Raw genomic sequence first — 23,693 nt, 5'->3', positions numbered from 1 at the left:
CTTTGAGGACTGTATCTCCTTCAGCAGAATTCACTATAAAGCAGGTCCATTTCAGAAACTACTCATGAATTATAAAAATACAACAAAGAAAAGATTTTAATATAAGATTAAGTGATGTAGAAGACAACCTTTGGCTTAAACCAAGACAATGGAATTACATAGAAGTTCTATGGTAGGAAATTAGAGAATCATAAAATTGTCAAAGATAAGGATTCGTTCCTCTTCCTTGTAGATAGTGGTCTTATAAGTTATATTTCCCCTGTGTATCCTCTGTGTTAGATATTGAATGGGAGAGTGATAGCTTTCCTAAGATTACAATTCCTTTTTTTTTTTAATGGAGCCAGGAAACAGCAAAGCATTGTTATCAAATACTATTTATAGAAATATTTTATATGTTTTCTAAGTACTAATGTGTAATTTATTTTGAAGCAACAAAACCCACCATTGGGTTGTGGAGATGGCCATGTAGTGGCCGCGTAATAAATGTTTGTTGTTGATCTTAAGTGAGTTACTTAGTAACTCCGTCATCAGCATCAGCATCACACCTCCTCCCTTATCACTGAAAGGCAAATGGAAACCAAATACTTTCATGGTATGCCATATTCACAGAAACTCCACCAGTAGGAGTCAGACAATAAATGTTCAACTTTCTCAGAAAGCAGAGTTTCAATGGACAAAGAATGATAATTCCTAGAGACAATGTTTTGAGTCAAATCAAGTGAGAACAATTAAGGTAAATCAGAAAGTAAAATCTTGTAACTCATGGCCATTTATTATCATCATTTAATTTCTAAGAATTTCCTAAAATTCTATTCTATAAGAAATGTTATACTATGAAAAAGGGATTAAGAACATGAGGAAGAGTTGAATCTCAGGGCAACACTACTCAGTACGACATTCATTCACTACTGCTGCTCAAAACCAGATGCCCTGACCCAGAGCCAATATACCTTCAAGACGTAAAGCTAACTATAGGGTTGTTATTTTTCCTCTCTCAAAACTGGCCTTACAAATAGGCTGCATGGTATCATTTTTCAGAATTGAGACACTGACACAGACAAAAAGTCAATAATTCCCTTGAGTATAAATATGAACGATCTGGGAGTTATGGGGACAAATTCATTATTTTCCTGATTTGGTTTCTAGAATTCTATTATTAGATCTACTGACTCTCAAAATGTCCCTAGATTTTTAAAATTACTATTTTATTTTATTAATTTTTTTCATCATGATAGTGTGTTCTTTAATCCTCATCCCCTATTTCATCCATCCCCCCCACCCAACTCCCGTCTGGTAACCATCAGTTTGTTCTCTACAATTAAGACTCTGTTTCTTGGTTTGTCTCTCTCTTTTTTCTTTGTCCATTTGTGTTGTTTCTTAAATTCCACATCTGAGTGAGATCATATGATATTTGTCTTTCTCTGACTGACTTTTGTTTAGCATTATAGTCTCTAGCTCTTACTGTGTTGTTGCAAATGGCAAGATTTCATTCATTTATATGACTGAGTAGTATTCCACTGTGTATATATACCACATTTTCTTTATCCATTCATCAATTGATAGACATTTGGACTGCTTCCACAGTCTGGCTATTGTAAAGAATGCTGCTATAAACAAGGGGTACATGTATCCCTCTGAATGAGTGTTTTTGTATTTTGGGGGTAAATATCCAGTAGTGCGATTACCATAGGGTGGTTCTATTTTTAATTTTCCGAGAAACCTTCGTACTGTTTTCCACAGTGGTCACACCAGTTTGCATTCCCACCAACAGTGCAAGAGGGTTCCTTTTCCTCCACATCCTCACCAACACTTGCTGTTTCTTGTGTTTTTGATTTTAGCCATTCTGACAGGTGTGATGTGATATCTCATTGTAGTTTTGATTTGCATTCCCCCAATGATGAGTGATGTTGACCATATTTTCATGTGTTTGTTGGCCATCTGGATGTGTTCTTGGGAGAAATGTCTGTTTCTTCTGTCCATCTTTTAATTGGATTATTTGCTTTTTTGGGTTTTGAGTTCTTTATACATTTTGGATACTAGCGCTTTATAGGATATGTCATTTTCAAATATCTTCTCCCATTCCATATGTTGCCTTTTAGTCTTGTTGACTGTGTCCTTCTCTGTGCAGAAACTTTTTATTTTGATGTAGTCCCAGCAGTTTAATTTTGCTTTTATTTCCCTTGCCTCAGGAGACATATCTAGAAAAATGCTGCTATAGCTGATGTCAGAGACATTACAGCCTGTGCTCTCTTCTAGGATTTTTATACTTTCAGGTCTCACAGGTCTGAAATCCATTTTGAGTTTATTTTAGTGTATGGTGAAAGAAAGTGGTCCCTAGATTTTATAGCAAGATTTCTGCTTCTTGAGCCAAGCCAACTAGCTAAATAATGAGTTTAAGTATCCCATTCCCAAGTTTCTTTTTTCTTTTTAGATGGTTGGGTTAAGCTAGATCCAATAAAACTGAAAACAGTAGAAAATTTTTTAAAAAGGTGAATTTAACAAATATAGTATTACTACTTTAGATCCATAGAATTACCTTTGCTATCTGTGAGATGTTAGAGAAGAAAGATTGTTTGGGGAATGTTAAAGATAGGAGATATAGCAAAATATAGAAAAATAAGGTTTACTTTTTGCTCTATGATCTTAATTTCACCTGAGAAACATATGAATTTGTTTTTGAAAGCATCATTATCTAATATTATTATAGGATAATCAAACTTCTTCATTAGCAGTTCAACTTTCTTTGAAGCCAGTGAAAGAAATAAGTAGTATAGAAATACGGCCTGTGATAGAGCTGTAGGACTGATTATGTTTTCATGAGATTCCACATTCTCAATCCATGTTTTACCTTTATTTTTTATTGTAGTATTTTTTAGGCAATTACATGGCTGCAAAAGATATAAAAATAATCACAGAATAGCGAGATATTATAGTATAGACATATTATAAACATTACATTTTTATAGGTGGATTTTAAAAAGATGTTAGCTATGAAATAATTCAGAAAAATTTGCAAAATAAACTAACATGAAAGAAGTATTTTTTTAATTTGCTAAAGGTCAACTAGGGTCAATTCATATGTTTCTTACAATCTTCTATTTTTTTAGCTTTAGCCAAGCAATTTGTAGGTCTAGGTTATCTAAGAGAGTGTGTAACACAAATTAACTCACTTTTATTTCACAAATTCTCCAATGAAGAAAGCTGTGGATTGAACTCTGCTAGAAAAAGAGCCAGAAAGAACTCAAACACACTATCAGACCAAAATACCATATACAGGACACACATGTATGCACTAGACACTTTTGTAGGTTCAAAAACAAGACATGCATTCAAAACAGAAATGACAGCTGTGTCATGCAACTCATCAGCATGCCCCTGCCCCCATGAAGATTGTGGTTTCTCATACACACAATGCTGGAAACTTAAAAAATATATATCTCTATATATCCGTTCACATCCAAGATTTTTTTTTTTTAAGACTCAATGATGAACTCAATGGAGAAGACTTTAGTATAAGCAATTTTGAAATACTTTTGCTATTACTCATACTATACTCCTTAAATTGCTGTAATTAGACATTGCATGTTTAGAGACTTTAGTAGATTCGGTAGGCTGATAGGATTTTCAACTCATTCTTCAGTTTTACTGATTTCCAGAACTGGCAATCCACATAAGGAGAAATCATCCCAACTGCATTATTCATGGAATATATTGTCAGTATTAAGAGTATATATAAAAAAAAAACAACTTACAAGATAACTGATTTAGAGACTTCAGCACTTTGTGATGCTAAGTTCGGTATTTCCAGTTAATTTATTCCTACTTTTGATAGCATTTTCTTAACATTAATGTTCTATTTTCTATTTGATTGTTAAACTTTCTTACTAGCTCTTAAAACTCATGCCTTCCATTCTCTATTTTAACACATACAAAATATTTAGCAAAGTTTTGTAAATACAGGCACAAGAATAAACACGTGGTTCTTGGACTAAAGTCTTAACCCAAAAGCTTAAAATAGATTATTTCTGTGCTAATAATCAAAGAGGACAGAACTCTTATAATTTTGCTGTATGAGGATCAATGCAAAAATCATCCTCTATTCCTTCCCTATGTATCATGCTAAATATTAAATGGAATTGTGAAGCCTTTAGTAACTGATCTCTGGCCTCTGCATTTGAATTTTTCTAAATAAGATTTGTTCCTGGATAATTTGTGAAAGTTCGGCATACCACTTTCAAGGCAGCAATATGCTATATATTTCAGACACATAAAAATTTAATTTAAAGATACATTGGAGCCCTGATTGTTTTTAACTAAAAAACTTCAAATATATTCCAGGGGAACATATGGAGTTAATACTAGACATGTTACAAAATGGAGAAAATACAGTGATATGCTTCTAACGCATTGTCATCGTTAAATATCTTCATAGAGCAATACAGATTGATTTTAAGCAGATGATCATTAATAAGTACTATTTTTAAGAACTCAAGGAAAAGGAAATTTAAAACGTACTTAATATTGTTTGTGACAATCTCAGGAACTTGTATACTGAGGTAAGAAAAAAAAACACCTTAAAATACCCTTCCCTGGACTTTTGAAGAATCCCTTTAAATCCTCATAGACATTCATCTACAACTCATTGAACCACCACTAGTACGGAAAGCTGGACTAGCTTTGAGAGCAGTCACCAAAATAAAGGTAATCAGAAGCAATTTTATAAATATATATATTTATAAATTTATTTATATATAAAATATGTATATATTGTATATATATTTATGGGGTTTTGGAGGGGTTTATTTATTTATTTATTTATTTAACCAGAAGTAATAAGCTAGAGGTTGGAGGTGAGGTGAAGTATGTCAGGTAGAACAAGAGACACTGAAGAAAGCCTAGACTTGAGAGAAGGTGACCTCTGCTGGAGTCTGTATGACTGGGGCAGAGGTTACAACTGAGGGAACATATGGTGCTCATTGGAGAGCTTTCAAGTCCCTCATCAGAAATTTCCATTTAGGGGCGCCTGGGTGGCACAGCGGTTAAGCGTCTGCCTTCGGCTCAGGGCGTGATCCCGGCGTTATGGGATCGAGCCCCACATCAGGCTCCTCCGCTGGGAGCCTGCTTCTTCCTCTCCCACTCCCCTGCTTGTGTTCCCTCTCTCGCTGGCTGTCTCTATCTCTGTCAAATAAATAAATAAAATCTTTAAAAAAAAAAGAAATTTCCATTTAATTAGAGAAATAGACACAGGTCACCGAAACCTTAGAAGAAGAATAAAGAGGACATTATAGGACCTGGCACAATGCTTATAGATGATCAATAAATGTTTTTTGATGCTTGTTCTGCCAATGAATGGTCCTTGTTCAGAGTGTCAAAATCTCATAATTAGTGTTTCTTCATAGTTTTAGAGACCTTAATAAAATAGCTATAAAACTGCTACATAGACCAAAATAAAAGAAAAGCAAATTTATGTCTTTGTTAGAAATTTTCATCCTGTAAGCACATGCTTAGAAACCCCGATTAAAATCTAGGACGTCAGATTAGCCAGGATACTGGGGGTGCCACGAGAATTTCTGTAGGGGATCTTTCCTACTTTTTCCCCTCCACATGAGTCAGTCCGCTTCTCCACAATCAGCCCCATGCTTCCAGCTATTGATTGCACCCATGAAGAGGAGTAAGTGAAACCACACTGTACACCCGTCTCTCCACTCTTCAGGCGTGACTGAGGTCAGGATGGTCACCAGCTGGAAGCTGGCTCTGGTATCGGCTGCACCCATTGTGCTTTCCTGAGGCACTGAGTCCTCACTAAGCTACTTGCTTCTCTGGTGAAGAAGAGAGAAGCCAGGTGAATGTCAGTGCTAGCGTGGGAGGGGAGAAGACGTCCTTTTTCAGTTGCCACAGAAGGATGAATTCAGTGCTATTTGGCACTCTGAAGGGGAGGGCATGAAGTAAAGCAGTGAATGAGAAATACTTGGCAGTAAAGGATTTTCTTTCAAAAAGCTGGGGTAGTCAAAGGAATTAGAATCAAAAAAATGGCATGAAGATTTCAGGAAGAACTCTTTGTCTTTAGGGTAAATGGGGCTGGAGAGAGACAATGAGGAAAACAGAAAAGGAAGAAAAGATGAACAATACCAGAATTTTGATGAGCAACTGTTTCATGTAACCCACCTGTTTTCTCCCTATTCACGTTTGATAAATCACTGATAATCAGCAATCAGACCACTGCAATACTTTTAAAGGATGTTTTTCTAATTAGAAAAACATTGTGCTGAAATAATAAATTTGAGCAAATATGGAGATTGAAAGATTTTTACAAGAATTGTTAAAGAACAAGTAATGTTGGGAACCACTTTGCCTGTGCTGACACCGTTTCTGTGCAGCTGAGGACAACTCAGCAGCTCCATCTTGGTCCCAACTTGATCTCTTCAGCCCTCAGTTTGATGTTAAAGCACTCAATAAATATCCATTTTCTGCCAAATTTCAGCAGACCCTCCATCATCAAATGACCCAGATAACTACATCCACTGCCATAGCCTTCTAATTTCCAGTCATATTGCCAGTTGGGATGGTTTGGTATATGTAAGACCCCAGGCACTTAGGTTTTTTCAGTTGTGAAGTACTGTTCTTCATTAAAAGAACAAAGAATCTCAAAACAAGATTCTATCACTAAGTTTTGTTGATTTTACCTCTTAGATGTAAACCTGCTGATTTCTTTCCATCTCTACCTCGGACAATCCTAATCCAAACCTCCATCATCTTCCACCAGGATTTTTGCGATAATTGGTCCTAACTGGTCTCCAAGTACCCATTCTCATCCTTCCATCTGTTTTCCACAATGTAGCTATACAGCTATTTTCAAAAGGCAAAAATGATTGTGCCACTTCTGATTTATAGAATTCCCCTTGCTCTTTGGAGAATGACCACAAAACTTAACACGGCCAACAGTCCCTACACATCTGGGTATCCCCTTTCCACTGACATCATGTGTCACGATCTCCCACACTCTCTTTTGCATCCACCTTTTCTAAGCTCCAGGACTTTTCCAATTCCTGGAGTGTAGCATAGTCTCTCTAGCCACAGGGCCTTTGCACACATGGTTTCCTCTGCTTGAAACACTTCCTTTTATCCGGTTTTTGTCTTATTAACTCCTATTCACACTTCAGACCTCAGGTTCCATTTGATTTCCTCAGAGTATTCCTGTTCCCCTAACTAGACCAAATTCTACTGTATTTGCTCTTAACAGCAACACATACCTCTCTTTCACAGAACTCAAAACAGTCATCATTTTAAATCTCCTTCAGTAATTATTTGATCCCTGAGTTCTCAACTGTAGAGAGGTTCTGTAGTCTCCTAAGGGTCTTGCATAGAACCTGGCTTATAGTAGGCTTTGGCCAATACTAGGATTATTTGGATAAAGCAATAAACACACACATAATTTATTCCTGGGTATGGATTAGCCAGCCAGGACATACTCCTTGGCTTGTACTGGGTGATGTATTGTACTGTACTGCATACTTGTACTGTATAATGTATTCTGGATGGGTGACTTCTACAATGATGGGCTTCTATTTCTAAATATTCTCTGTAAAAAAATTTCCTCACCTACCATTCCCTTTGTACACATGGGCCTAGGCATATGCACACTTACATGCATTTTGTTTATGCTGCTAAGTTCTCACAGTAGGTATTTGGTAGTACTTGTTAGAAAAGAGAAATCTTTCCCTCACTGAATTAAGCATAGGTACTTAAACCATACTTAGCAAATACAGTATATGAATATGTGTGCTCATTGTTTAATTTTTAGAAAGGATAGTGAAAAATACTTGTTGAAAAGGGTGAATTTTTCAATGAGTTTAAAACAGTTCCAAATTTGTAGTTGGGATTCACGATTTTAATCTACAATCTAGGGGAAAATATCAATAACACCTTTCCAGCAGACAACATATACCAACTTTAATCATGCATTATTTTAAGACAGCAATACACACATTGCTGTGATAGGGTATTTGGACTTATCGAAAAAATTATGTTTCCTCCTAAAATGTGTTCTAATCAAAACTAGTGAGAGCAGCTCCCAGTATATGAAAGCACACTGAGTCTAATAAATAATCTCTGGTAAATTGTGGCAGAAAGTGCCCTGGCAAGCATACCGATGCAGGTCAAACCTGATATTTTTTAATGTCCCTTCAACATGCTGGAGTAATTGGCTCCTCTGTATCCCTTGTCAGTTTCTCACAGCAGCATGGTGTGCAAGCAAGTACAGACAGCCAGTGCTGGCAAATGGGTAACACCGATATGGAAGCCCATCAAGAAGATGAAAGGTATTCACTTATCATTCAGCAAACAAATACCAGAAAGCAGAAACTCTATTATAATTTCACCTCATTTTTCTTTGTTAGGGTACACCTGACAATACAGTCAAAATAGTAGAGTCTGGATACCTCAATGTGGAATTCCAAATATTCGATTCAGTAGCAAATGTATTCCCTGAATGAATACTACCATTTGCCTACAACATAACATATCTGAAATTGGGAAATGAAATTATAATAAAAGATGCAAACGTGTCCCTTATTTACAACAAGAGGTTCTGATCTGGAGCATAGAACAGGAAATTTGGATAGAAAAAGATATAAAATGCAGGGACTAAGGATACCCAGGATACTTACAGAAACAAAGAACAGGCCCGATTTTCATACGCTGCTTCTCTTTATTAGCACCTCTGGGTTCAAAGAAGGCTCATGACATCCCACCAATGAGAGCAAGAAAGCACTCCTACTAGGCTATGGGGGAACTTACCACATCCCTGTGTTCTCCTTCTTTAGGCGTAAGGATGATGGAGAGCAAAATGATTCCAAGGTAATGGTCAGGATAATGGGGATCTTTCAATGTTAGGGTCACATCTGTGGGCCTATGATATAAAAATATTAAGATTGTGAACAGTTGTTAAATGGATAAGTCAAAAATATGTTTTATATTGACAATTTATTATTTTTAAGGAGAAATTCAATCTCGTCTCCTTTTACTTTTCTGGTATAATTTCTGCTGCTATTGAAATATCATTAATGCATTAAGTTATCCAATCAATTGTGACCAAGTGGGTGTACTTGGGTTCACTGCAGGCATTTCAGTCCTTCCTGGGTTTCTAGAAGACCGAGAAACTATAACAGTATTGAGAAATCTATAAGTCCTTTCTTCAGGATCTCTAAACACACAGAAAGCAAAGCCAGCTATTTTCTATAAATTTGAGATTAACAAGTAAATGAGGATCATTTACAGACCACTACATGATTTAGAGTAAACAGAGGAGTGGGGAAAAAAAGGAAAGATAAAATATAATTTGCCTAATACACATCATAGACATCATTTTTAAAAAATGTATTACCATTTTTAACAGATTCCATTGTTTAAAATAATGCTTCTGTATGTTTTGGCTGTTTAAACCTATGCCTAAACAATTTTTAGGCTCAGAAACACAAGGAAATCAATACTTAAAAGAGTTGGTGAATACCTAGAAAGCTTTAGAATTATGTATGTCTGAGGAAGAGGTTATGAATTACTCAGTATTACCCAAATTCACAAAACACACATTCATCTGACAATGGGTAGGTAATATCTTGTGTTTCCATGTTTCAACTAAACAAATATTTTAATTTTAACAAATGAATGTTACGTTTTATAGTATATATCATATATATATATGATATATACATAAATATATTTTATATGTAACTTGATTTGGTTCATTTTGTTGAATAAACGGGTTCATGCCCCCCCCCCCCCCCCGTAAACTTAAGGGACTGTGGAATATTCAATACCAAACTTAAATCTTCAAATGTTGGCAAATTAGGGATGTTCCCTTACTTGTTTAGTAACTTATTCTTTTCATTCACAAAATATGTATTAAACACATATGAATTACCACACACAGTGCTAAGTTCTGGGTAAAAACCAGATGTCAAGATCAAAGATAACATCATTATCTTCAGGGAGCTTAACAATTAGTAAATGATATAGTTGGAGTCTAGTATTGGGAAGAGGACTTGGTGGGGAAAGCTGGTCCAAATAAGAATTTTCAATCCTGTCTGCACATCAGAATCCATCGGGGAACTTTTAAAAAGTGTATATTCCCCAATTCTATCCATGATGACCCCAGTTCTATAGATCAAGGGTGGGGTGTAGAAATTTATATTATTTGTAAAGCTCTTTTGTGATTTTCCCGTACAACCAGAATTGAGAACCTCAGATACTTTTTCTTGCTAAGATCTTATAATACTAGGAGATTCACATGAAGCTTAATTTACCAAGTCAAGGAATAATGAACGGTTTTCCGACATCAGAGGTTTTAACCAAAACATGAAAAATTAGACTGATAATACACATTATAATAGTTGTGATACAAATTGCTCCACTATCAATTTACTACAACTAATCACTGTGGTTTGACAGTAATAATTTGTTCCTTTTATTTTAAGAAATTCATGTTAAGCATTATAGAATATATGTATATAATATACATACATATATGTTTTTACATGGGGTTACGATTTGATTTGGTTCATTTCCTTATAACGATTACATATAAAATTAATAGAAAAAACTTCATTACATTTTTATAATGATTATGTGATAAAGACTGAAGAACATTTCCGATTGCTCTATGATGATTATCTATTATCTTCTTTCAAAGCAAAAACTTAAAGCATTATATAGAAGGATAAGTATTTATATGGCTACTACCATTATCCATTTATCTGCATTGAGGGGTTACTGATTTATACATAGAATGTAATGGTATACACCAGCTAGCGATTTTAAAAAGTAGTAATTTGGGAAGTTTATGTGGTTTTGAGAAGAAGGAATGGTTAAATACATAAAATAAGTAATGTGGCAAAATAAACACCAAATGCTTGTATCTAATCTCTTTTTATTTTCTTAATCATCTCGTATTTTTTCCATTTAAAGTTATTTTCATCAATGATTTATCTTTAATAGAGAACAAGAGAAATTTATGCTCTGTGATTAAATCCAGCAATTTGCATATCCTTTAGCAGAAGTCTACAGAGAAAATAACTGTGGCCTTTATAAAAGAACGTCACAGTCCATTCTGGGTGGAACTCAGTTTTCATGATAACGGACTACATAAAATACCATCTAGGACATGTCCTTCCACTGTGGTGGGGACGGGGAGCCAGCAATCACCTCCGCTCTATCATTAGGTCGGCCCGCACGAAGCTCTAGGTTGGAAGGGAGGACATGCAGGAGGTAGAGAAAAGTCTGCTCTTTTGTGCAGTCCATGACAAAAATGACTATTGGGAGACCAACAAGCTATCAGTGTAGTCAAACGTAGCTGACTATAATACACAAGGAGGGGGGGTTCTACTATTTCTATTTCAACTGCATTTAAAATATAAAGTAGTGATCCGGCCATTACTCTGCTTTCTTGCTTTCCACTACTCCTGCCACACGCTGTACATTATCATTAAAACATCTTAGACCCAACAAAGATCTCACAGCCTCCTTTGCAATCTACCTCAGCACTGCTTGACCCTTTTAAAATATATAATCCCCTTCTCTGGTATTAATTAATTCTAAGCTCTCAGTTGAAATGCCTTTTAAAAAATATAAGCCCATAATTAGGTATGAGGAATGACTAATAGTAGTAACAATTATATAACTTTACAAATAGTCAAGCAATGATGAACTAATCTGAGAAAATACAACTAATCTTCCTCCATATTTGAGACACTCCTTGGTAAACTAGGATTACCGGTGATGGCAAAATTAGATTGTACTTGGGCTCAAGTGATAAGAGAGTAGCTGTTTTTGAAGCAAAGTACACGTTTTATTTCCTACAGGGTGGACTGATTCTTAAATTAATAATTTTGATTAACATGGATAATCTACTTTATGTCCCACTACAACCATACCAGCCATGTGAAAAGTAAGGGATGTGTCTTTTCTCTCTAGATTCCTGGTGCCTAGCACAGTGCTGAGAGACAAAGCAGGTGTCCAAGAATTTTTTTTTTTTAAGATTTTATTTATTTATTTGACAGAGATAAAGACAGCCAGCGAGAGAGGGAGCACAAGCAGAGGGAGTGGGAGAGGAAGAAGCAGGCTTCCAGCAGAGGAGCCTGATGTGGGGCTCGATCCCAGAACACCGGGATCACACCCTGAGCCAAAGGCAGACGCTTAACGACTGAGCCACCCAGGCACCCCCAAGAATGTTTTTTGCTGAGTAGTTGTTGAATGAGATTGTCAAGGAAGATGCTATTAGTTCCACTGCGTAGGTAAGAAAGATGTACTTGAAAAAGCCTGGCTAGCAGGAAGGCTCACAACAATAAATGAGAGAACAGTGACTAGACCCCAGATTTGCGGACACTTGCTATTACACAGGCCCAGCTTCAAAAGATGTAGCGATATTACAATGGTTCAAAAGTTACCTGTTTAACTCCAATTGTGTGAGATCCAGAAACGCCGAGCCCATAAAGTCATCCTGTAGTCCAAAATCATAGTCAAACACCTAAGAAGCCAAAGAGACAATGCATTATTAAAAATAATTCTAAGATTTAAATGAAAATATCTCAATTATAAAATACTTGTTGTCTATGTCACCAAAAGCAATGAAACTTCTTAATATTTTTAAAAATTACTTTGTTTGAAATGTTAGCATCTCATAAAACCACCAAAGGAAACTACCTTTAATTTTCTACTTAAAATTGCTATTTTATACCAAATAGAACTTTAAGGAAGATAAATAACAAAATCAAATAAAATATAGTAAATCATCAAAAATCTGAGGAACATAGGCTTAGAATATTTTCTCTATATTATTAACATTACTGGAAGGAAAAATAAGTTGGTATGAAATTCAACAAATATGTCTTTCATAGTGGGTTACTGGTGATGAGAATGTAATTCTAATCTCTACATTTTTCAATTCATTGAAGATAAATTCTCTGCTATTATAGGAAAACGCTATTTTAAATATACAAAAAAGTAAAAATTGAGGTGTTGTTATTAAAGCATTTTGTAAAGTCATATTAAAGTTAAGTAGAATTAAGTTTTTGTCATCATAAGCAAGACTAGGAAATAATATTAATGTAACCACCAGCAACAAACAGAAAGGAAAAGAAAAGAGAGAATGTATTTCTTCCTTCTGTCAAAACTGTTTATCCAGTATCTTCTGTATGCCTCTCATAGTTCTTATTCATACTATGATGAATAAGAAAGCAACGCCCGTGATCTCTTGGGACCTGCATATAGGAACTGAGATGGTCCATAAAAACCCAAATAGATATATACAGTTCAGTGATGAGTGCTGTGGACAAAAAAATCTAAGGGTGTGTGTTGGGAGTGGCTATTTTAGATTGGAAGTCCAGGAAGTCCTCTTGGAGGAAGTATACGCATAGAGACCAGAATAATGAGAAGGATTAAGCCAGTTTGGGAAGATCACTCCCAACCAGAAGAAACAGCAGATGATTAGCATATGTAAGAGTCATCCAGAAGCCAGTGCAGTTGAAGCCGACTGCAAAAGATGGAGAGAGTGGAAGAAGGCTGGAGAACCAGCTCAGGGCTAGATCAGTTAGGGCCATGTCCAAAAAACTCTAAGTAAATGGGAGTTGGCTAACTTCCAACCATTTACTGATTTTCTTACTTATTCATCCCCTCTACCAACATTGAATAAGTATTAATTATGTACCAGCCAATATGCTAGGTGCTGCGTAAGCAGTGGTGAGCAAAGTGGACACTGTCAATGCTTACAGGTTAGTGAGTGGGACAGATATTAAGCAAGGAAGTGCACAGGTGCTAAGTAATTACCAATTGTGATAAGTGTTGTAAAGAACAGAGTGTGAAAAGAATAAAATAACAATAGAGATCAGGGAAAAATTTTAAGATGGAAGAAAGATGCTCTTAGGTAAAGTCTTTGTATTGCACACTGCAGTAAATGAGCATGGACAAGCAAGCCAGCTCTTGAATGGACGGACCAGGCCATCGAACCCTCCAGGATGTGAGAATCCATGAGGCTGAGAGAATCCACAGCCCAGTACTCCTGTGGCCAAATCAGCACAACCGTGCTCAATACTTAGAAAGCTTGAAGGAGAGGGAACAGTATGTACAGCAGCCTGAATTATTGGTTTTTCTCTAGAATGAGCAGACTTTGAGTTAAACAAACTTATTATGTAAAAAACTGATATTTAAACTAAAAGATAAACACTTTGCATTACAAAAGGATTCTTAAATTTGAAGAGTCACAAGGGGATTTATTTAAGTGATAAGTTCCCCTAATGCCTTCTAAATTATTCAATTTACAGTCATTTGATTTACATACAACCTTTCAGGAGTACATTTGTTATAGAAAGCACAGCACTCCCGCAATAAATATTCTCCTTGATCAGTTACACTTCTGAGTTCTAGTCATCTCCTCAGTGGCGTATCACATGAGTATAGTGCAACATCTCAGGCAAAGGACACGTCAGTATTTGCAAGCGGCTGCAGTAGGGTATTTTACAACATAAAATTTACACTAAAAATTAAATAAATTTCTCTCACGCAACCTCTTCTAATTATATCACCCTAAAGCTTAAAATCTTGGGGACTCTAGTGATAATCCATGAGCCCATCTGGAGTGGACATATGCAGTGGAGAGCTGTGAATCCCATGAACTGGCTAGAAGAGCCAGCCCAGCCGGGTGATGGAAGGTTCGAGCTCTCTTTTTTCTCATGGTGAAGGTCTTTCCTACAGTCCTGATGCTAGGTGCTTACTTTAATTCTCTTATTACTTGGCAAGGGCATCCACATGGGAAAGAATGGAGCCACCAGAATCCATTCATTAATGAAATTACTAGCTATGCTACTTGGTTCTACGCTTTATAAACTACTTGTCAGAAGGAGCATTGCTCTAGGGGGAATTTCCGAAATACAGAGCATAGAGAAGAGAGAAAATAGGGAAACGTACCCCCACTGCAATAAGAACACACACAGTTAACACTGATTAATGTTTATTCAATATTTGCTCTCTGTTAGACACTGTTATCCATTAAACATGTTATGGAAATTTTTTTAAAAGATTTTATTTATTTATTTATTTATTTATTTATTTATTTATTTATTTGTCAGAGAGAGAGTGAGAGAACACAAGCAGGGGAGTGGCAGGCAGAGGGAGAAGCATGTTCTCCTCTGAGCAAGGGGCCCAATGTGGGACTCGATCCCAGGACCCTGGGATCATGACCCGAGCCGAAGGCTGATGCTTAACAGACTGAGCCACCCAGGAGCCTCCATTTTGGAGATTTTTAAATTTATATCTTACACAACTCAGTGAACAGGGTATTGTTGTGTCCATTTTTCAGATGAGGAATCTGAAGCTTGAAAAGTTTATGTTACTCCCCCCAAAACTCAGGGCTTGGAAGAGGTCAAATTCAGATTCTATTGTGCAAGATGGTCTGTTCAGGACAGAACATATTTAAATTTAACAACTATGACTTGGGTACTTGTGAGTGAAGCACTGAGAATTCACCCATGAACAGTTTAGATGGGATCCTTGCTTTCACGGAGCCTCCCCTGGGAGAAGTGGAAACCTTAGGTAACATTAGATCAAAGTTGCTTGGGCTCCATAATACCTCTCTTTATTCTCATGTGAGTTTAGAGCAACACGTGTTTTATTCTAATCAACGAATTTATTTAACATCTTGATTCAATTGTCTTCCAAGAAAAATTGCATCTGGGAGTACACCAGCTAAAAGGCTTTTGGGACATAAGTAGCAGAAAACTCACCTCCCATGAAAGGGAATTTATTAGCTCAGATGATTGAAATGCCCATAGGTGTTTATGATTTCAGGGGAGTTTTCACCAGCATCTACAATGTGCCAAATATTATTCTAGGCACTGGAAATACAACAATGAATGAGACAAAGTCTCTGATTTCTTGGGGGTTGCCTATGGGGGGATATAGAAAATAAACAAATGCATTTTAGGTAGTAATAAGTGCCATGGAGAAAAATCTATCAAGGTATGGGAGTGATGGGAAGTGCTCTTTACAGAAGATGTTTAGGACAATCAGAGAAAGTGGCATTTGAATAAAGAGGCATAATGGGAATAGGATATGGAAAGGGATCCAGATCATATAATGTGACCCAAGATGTAAGATTCTACTCAAATATGTCCATAACTTATTTTCATACCCAGTCAGCTTCAAAATAATTGTTTCACTATACAGGAATAATTAAACTCTAGATTATAGTATTGACATTGTAAAACAAAGAAAAGAAAACCTAACTGCAGCCATTGCAATTAGTCATCTTTAGTGGAAAAAAGAAGTTATGTTGCATAATTGCTGGGTGGACGTAGGAAACCCTGAGTCTCTCAAGTCTCACTCAACAATAAAATGGGGATGAGGCTAGTTACTTGTCAGGTACTGTGAGGTTTACATGAGATAAAGTAGGCCTGGCACCTAGCATGGTGCTCAAGATAATGGTAGTTAATGTTACGATGAAGATGTGACCACAGATTCCATCTTCCCAAGACCCAATAACTTCATGTGTTCTCTGCCTATAAACCAAAAGCAAGTACGGTCACACTTGTTTATTTCCTTGTTTTGTTTTGCTATGGATTTTTGTTGTTGTCTAAAATAGTTGAGATTCTTGATTCACGCATTTAGGAAGTATCGTTGAACCACACAAGACAAAACGTCTAAGATAATAGAAACATCTAAGTTTGGAATAATTTGGTTTGGGTGCTGTGTAGTTTAGGGCTGGAAACATTTTCTTTCCAATTACTCAGTTGTTTCCATTTAAAAGTCTAGAAAAGTGGGACACCTGGGTGGTTCAGTCGTTAAGCGTCAGCCTTCAGCTCAGGTCATGATCCCAGGGTCCTGGGATCGAGCCCCGCATCAGGCTCCCTACTCAGCGGGAAGCCTGCTTCTCCCTCTCCCACTCCCCCTGCTGGTGTTCCCTCTCTCGCTGTGTCTCTCTCTGTCCAATAAATAAATAAAATCTTTAAAAAAAAAATTCTAGAAAAGTGGCTCCCTTACCCAAGCAGGGCATCAGAATAACCTACTGTGTTTTAAAAATACAGAAGATTGGACACTACCTCAGAGGTCCTGAATCAAAGTCTTTAGGGAAGACACTTGAACATCTAGATTCTTAAAAAAACAAACAAAAAACAAAAAGAACCACAAACGAAAACAAAACAAAACCTTTTAAGGACAATTCTGATGTACAGCCAGGGTTGACGATCATTGGTGTATAACATTCTTTTAGGGCCCTTAAAACCTAGTGAGAAATAATTTTGCATAAGATAGCAATATGGTCTTTAACTTGAACCATGTTTAAGGACTTTTTTTTTTTGGCAGAGAGAGAGAGAAAGTGCATGTGTGAGCACGGGGGCAGGGGCAGAGGGAGAGAGAGAATCTTCAAGCAGACGTCCCACTGAGCAAAGAGCCACGCAAGACTTGATCTCACCACCCTGAGATCATGACCTGAGCCAAAATCAAGAGTCATATGCTGTGATACCCTGCCGCCCCAAGGAATTTTCAATTTCAAATCTTAAACTTGGATAGTTATGTGTTACTTAAGGAATTGTCAATTTTGGTAAAATAACAGTCTTAGAAACAGTAATCTGACCCCCAAACAGAATCACCTTCCTAATTATCAAAAACGTTTTATTATTTAGAAAAGTACTTCAATCTAATACCCAGATTTCTAGTCTATGATTAGGCCAAAGAAGCAGCAATTTACACAAAAATTTTTTCCTGTAACTCTGGGTGTTCACTGTGTACCTTGGATAATAGTGTCAGTGAAATAAAAATAGAGAATTTAATTCAATTCAACTGAAATGAACACTAAATTCACCCTATTCTCTAAGATGCATGCAGGAGCATCCTTGTGGCAGGCTCCAGTGGCTCTTGCCTCAGTTAATAGCACTGAATTTAGGGTGACTCAGTCAGGTAAGCATTTGCCTTCAACTCAGGTCATGATTCCAGGGTTCTGGGGTTGAGCCCCATGTTGGGCTTCCTGCTCAGCAGGGAGCCTGCTACTCCCTCTCCCTCTGCCCTTCCTTTTGCTTGTGCTCTCTCTTTCTCTCTCTGTCAAATAAATAAATAAAAGCTTAAAAAAAAAAAAAAAACCACTGCATTTAAACCCCTAGCCTCTACTACTACTACCTTAAATATATTTCAAGTCCATTCCTATAGACTTGTTTTCACCTGCCCTTGCTGTAGTCATTTGGAGCTGAAGGAATATTCTCATTAAAATTAAAATCTATATGAACTCCAACCAGTTGGAAAGTATGGTATTATTTATTATGTGTCTAGTTTTTTAAAATGACAGTTCCAAGACTTTCTGGGGGAAAAAATCTGTTTTTTCTAGCATTGGTAAAAGCATTGCAACTTTAATGCAATTTTATAACCTTGGCTCAGAATTGACTTTTGTTTCCCTTGGTAATCCTTACATTGATAGAAATCAGATTATAGGGTACACAAAGACTTCTTTTTCCTTTAACTGTAGATGGGAGGGTTGTAGACAATATTTTCTAACCATCCAGGACATGGATGCATTTTCATATCACCTGTCATCACAGAATCAGTTCGTCCCTAAGAGATCTTTCAGGCAAGATTAATCTCCCAGCATGAAGGATATGGGCATCATATCAAAATCAAGTCAGTCAATCACACAAGGCTGTGTAGAGACAATGAAAATACTGCAATGTTCAGGAAATTCTAGTAACCTAAAATATTTCCGCCAACGTATTTTGTTTAGGTCTCTGTGTTTGCAAGGTTAGGCAAAAGGCAGATAATATAAAAAATGGAAAAAATTAAGCAAAAAGTTAAGAGATTTTTCTCAAAAGAAGCCCTATGCATTTCACAGAAAATGAAAATCAAATGAAAAATATGAAAGCATATTTAAAAGCACAGAGTAGTACATGAAAATATTGTCATTTTATGTTTGTAGACGTAGTTTTTGGGAAGCCAGTGTGATTCCTACATAATCATTTTTCTTTTGTAGAAATGTACAAAAATGTCAAATATTTTACAATTCACTAAGTATTTTTTTCTGTATGGTGGAAGCTAAGTTGTGGCTATATGATGTCATACTTTGAAAACTCAAAGTGGTAAACAAACAAAAAAACCCAACAACGACCTTTGGGGTATCTCTCCAACTTCTTAGCTTATAGTGTGGCGTTAGCCGAGGCCTCTGGCCTGCACGCAGTATCACCGGCTCCGTGACGGTGGAAGGATATGTACGTACACATTCTTGCTCTCTCAGACCACAATAAAAATTTTTGCCACCATTTTTTCTGTGTACTTCAGATTTCTGTTTGTTTTTGAAACTACTGTCATTCCTTTTCAAATACGCATTTTGACATTTAGGTTTCTACAGAGGTGAATACTCATTCTTAAGCCCAAGAGAATAGCAACAGGACCTAACCAACGTCTAATGTAACTTCCAGAAGTTCATTTTGTAACCCTTTCAAAGACTGGAGATCTACCTGGTTCCGTTGTAGAGTAACATCCCAGTGAAGAAACAGATTCACAGTAAAAGTAATTAAAAATAAATCCTTTTCTTTCCATGATTTTTCTCTATGGGACCTTAAACAAGATGCAAATGGCCCAGCGCAATCCTTACTAACACCTGCTTTCCTCTCCTGTCCATTGTCCCCATGGTTGCAGCTGCTCTTTCCTTTACATCCCACTTGTCTTTTGGGTTTGTTTTTTTTTTTTTAATTCCTTTTTCATCTTCTATCTCAGTTCTTCATTATGAAGGCATTTCCTTTTTTCTCATGCAGATATTTCTTTTTCTTTGGAAGTGGGGAGCAGGGAAGAAAAACATCCCTGAACCTGAAGATCTTCCCTTCGGTGGGAGGAGGGTTGGCTGTGAATATTCCCACATTAATAGTTCTTATGCCGTCATACATTGTATGTTAACAGATAGTTCGTGAATTCTATTGAATTGATTTTCTTTAGCCAATGCCCACCTGAGACTATTTCTTATGCAAATACGGATCTCTTCTCCCATAATGACTTCTAGAAACTTACAACTATGTACTTAGGAAATTCTCTTTTCATCGATCTTATAAACTGTTTTGCTATGATTTTTTTTTTAAGACTAGTCAAGTGCAGTAGTGAAAAGGGAGAAAGAGTAGAATGAGTTCAATCTGTAACTGTGAACAATCAATTGAGATAACTCACTATCTTTGGACCAGCCAGTTCTGCTATGATTTTAATAAAATCTTGATGATTATTTATTTTTTTGTGAAAAGAGAAACAGCTGGAGGCAATATAAATGAAGAGTTGGGGGAAGGAGGATGCCTAGAGATTTTTAACGAGTGATTATATGAGATTTTTGGTTCATGTGCCAGTTGTGCAATATAGAGAAAAGGAGGCGGCGTGTGGTTATTATGGTAAAAGCAGAAAAAAGTTTGGTCACTGAATGGATAGGAGCCACAAAGGATATCCATAGAGATATGAATGAGATTTTTTAAAAAGTATCTAGAGATATGGATTAAAGAGGATTTAGATAGGGAAATAAAACAAGGAATTAGGGTTGCAATGATCTCCTTAAGTTCTTCTTTTTTTTTAAACTACATCAAGTGAGAGAGAAAAAGATTCTTTTTCCCCCATTTTTGGTAATATAATAGAGACAGGAAATCCACCCCTCCCTTTTTATCTTTACCTTTCTCATTTACCAAGGAAAATATTTTTTTGCAACCAGTAATGGTAGATGGCCTGATAGAATTCTTGAACAGAAAGGCTGGGCTCTGTGCAAGCTTTCCTTCTTGCTAGATTTCACAGAGACATGTTTTCTACATTCCCAGACTGCACTAAATCAGTTAACTGCACCAAACAGAAAACAGACTTCATAATCCTCTTAATGACTGGCAATAGAACTGTGAAGAAAAATGCTCCCGAGCTTCCCCTCCCCTCGGACTCCTCTCTGTCACACCATCAACAGATTAGAGTCGTGCACAGCAGAATTTATCTCTAGTGAAAAACCTCATCAGACAGGGAGACATGATAGAAAACCATTAAACAGGGAGTTTTATGTCATTGCATTAGAGTAAAACATAACTGGCTCACCTTGACATACAAGGGTTCCCTCAGGTGTTCAACGAGAATGCAAGCTTTCTCCTCCCACACAGGATTGAGGTTCTTGTGTATTATTTTACTTCTAAAAACTTCTTTTCCTCCAATTTTAAACTTCACGTATGGATCACTTGTCCCTGTTAGAGAGAGAGAGATTGATTCATGTTAATCACACTACTTGTTGGGAAGCAAGAGATTAGCTCATTTAAACATCAGGAAGTATTTAAAGCAATCAAAGTTAAATAAAGCTTATCACATGGGAAAATAAAGGTTACGTGTTTTCTCCCAAATTTTTCCTTAAATTTTAAAGTGACAGGAAATAATAATAATTATTATATCTAAGTAGTAATAATAATAATTATTATATCTAAGTTGTAATAAAATTAGTATTATATCTAAGTAATAATAATTATTGTTATTATTTTATCTTCTACTCTTAATACAGTAACCCTGTCCTGGTATTTAAAAACCTCTATTGTATGCTGCATATGTAAATTTAATTCATATTATAAACAATAGAGATTAATCTGACATTTCTTTTGGTATCATCCGGTCAACTATAAAAGATGATCCATAATCTCGACTGACTTAACTAATTTTAGAATTATACATGCTGCTCAAATTTTAGACTAAAGTGATGGGCTTAAGGAAAGGTGAGTCTCAAATTGGGCTTTCATTTCATCCTTGGTCCCATATCCTCTCTAGCTCAGAAGTTGCAATTTTAGAATGCGACGGAAGGATGGAGGTCTGAGGGGAAGGCGTGGGGGGAAGGGGACAACTGTTTATTACATAATCTGCAAACTTCATATTATCCCTTCATACCTCCCAAACTCCCTATGATGATAAAGAAAATCAAAGCTCTCAGGTAAGTTGCTCACAATACACAGCTAGCAGGAGATGCAGTTAAAATTGCAACCAAGCTTGTTTGACTCTAACACCTGTGCTTTTTCCACTACACCTGCAAGGGGGAAGGGCTTTGACATACTTCCATATATATCATACCATTCCTCATTGTGACCAATGAATGAGGCCAATTGATCTAATAAGTCTAGGCTATTGTTAAGGATTCCTAGAGAAGGTGAATCAGAGACATCCCCAAGTAAATCATCCCAGTGTGACCTTCATCCCCAGGAAATAATTCTTTATACAAGGCCCAACTCCCTTATAATAAGATTTTGCTGGGCGCCTGGATGGCTCAGGGGGTTAAGCAACTGCCCGACTTTGGGCTGCGAGCTCAGCAGAAAGTCGGCTTGTCCCTCTGCCTCCTGCTCGTGCTCTCTCTCTCCCTCTCAAATAAATAAATAAATAAAATCTTTTAAAAAATTTTTGTTTAATTCTTTGTTTTGTCTAAACGGAAGCTATAGTTGATAACCACAGTCTATATGATGTAGAGAAGAATGCGACTGGGGGTCTGTAAACTGTAAAGCATGATATAAATTTTAGGCATTACTATTACGATGCTGATACCCTTAAGCTCTCTATCCGTATCACTTCTCAACACTCCACTCATGGCAGTGACACGTAAATATCGATGCTAAATATAAGGAATGCCTTATAGGATTTAGTTTTTATTTAATCATTTGGGAGCTTTCTTAAAACGCTCCACCGTTCTGAAGTAAATATAATACCTTGCTTTTTGTATGCCTAGACCTGGGTATAATAAAATAATGATCTCAATTTCTCATTGTGAAACTCCTATTTTGACAGTTTGATTTTATCATAATGGTACAAACTTTACAAAGTTATAAATATAAACACAGGTTATTATATGGTGACTCATTACAATGCATTCTTTTGGGGAGTCAATGAACTAAAATGTTTAAAATTGCTATTTTTAACACAATGGTTCCCAACTATGGGCTGAGGACCCTGAGGATTGAGGGTTTTACAGCACAAATTTGGAGGTTATTAAAATCCACGTACCCATTTGAAATTTCTCAGTCACGTCCTAGATCAAGTTATTGTCTTTGATTTTGAAATTCATCTATTTAACTATTACCACCTGCTAAAATATAATAAGCTCCATAATATCAGAACTACTTGGATCACCTTTTTAAAAAAATCTCCAGCACTTAGCACAGAATCAGACATACTGTTGGTCCTCAACAAACATCTGGTGAATAACTGAATGAATATTAATTCATGGGTGGCTGACCTCTGTTCCTGCTGACTGTTGTCCCCTCCACTTGACTATCTAATAGGCATTCCAAAGTCCACGATGTCCAAAACTTAAGTTTTGATCCTCTCTCCTGCTAAGACTGCCCCTCCCTCAGGCTTTGTCATTTCAGGCAATGAATGACTTCATCATTTGACAGTTGCTCATGCAAGACACCTGGAAAGTGTTCTCAATACCTCTTTCTTCTCCATGCTTTGTACCCAGGACAACATTAAGTCCGATAAATTCCAAAACACCTTATCTATCTTCTCTGCCTCCAATCTAGTTAAGCTACCATGATTGCTTTACTGTACTACTATAATAATAGCCTCCTATTTGGGCTCTCCACGTCTTCTGTGTCCCCCTCCATTAATCACTATACGAGAGACAGACTGACCTTTTAAAAATGCAAATTTAATCTTCTCCCTTCGTTGCTTAACACATCTCAACAGCTTTCAACTAC

At 36.5% G+C, this 23,693-nt stretch overlaps 1 protein-coding gene across 11 annotated transcripts in view; it reads right to left on the bottom strand.

The window, feature by feature from the left end:
- MCTP1 (multiple C2 and transmembrane domain containing 1) overlaps positions 1-23,693 on the bottom strand; it is a 506,242-nt gene that overhangs the window by 218,470 nt on the left and 264,079 nt on the right. For all 11 annotated transcript variants that reach the window (XM_040622087.1, XM_040622086.1, XM_040622080.1 and 8 more), the window contains exons 3-5: positions 21,070-21,212; positions 12,441-12,520; positions 8,797-8,908 (exon numbers count right to left, since the gene is read on the bottom strand). In XM_040622087.1, coding sequence (XP_040478021.1) covers positions 8,797-8,908; positions 12,441-12,520; positions 21,070-21,212 — 335 coding nt within the window. The remainder of the gene's footprint in view (positions 1-8,796; positions 8,909-12,440; positions 12,521-21,069; positions 21,213-23,693) is intronic.

The sequence above is a fragment of the Ursus maritimus genome, unplaced genomic scaffold, assembly GCF_017311325.1.
Source record: "Ursus maritimus isolate PB19 unplaced genomic scaffold, ASM1731132v1 scaffold_5, whole genome shotgun sequence".
Classification (NCBI taxonomy): domain Eukaryota; kingdom Metazoa; phylum Chordata; class Mammalia; order Carnivora; family Ursidae; genus Ursus; species Ursus maritimus.
The sequence above is the reverse complement of the archived record's forward strand: the minus strand, read 5'-3'. Positions and strand labels throughout refer to the sequence as shown.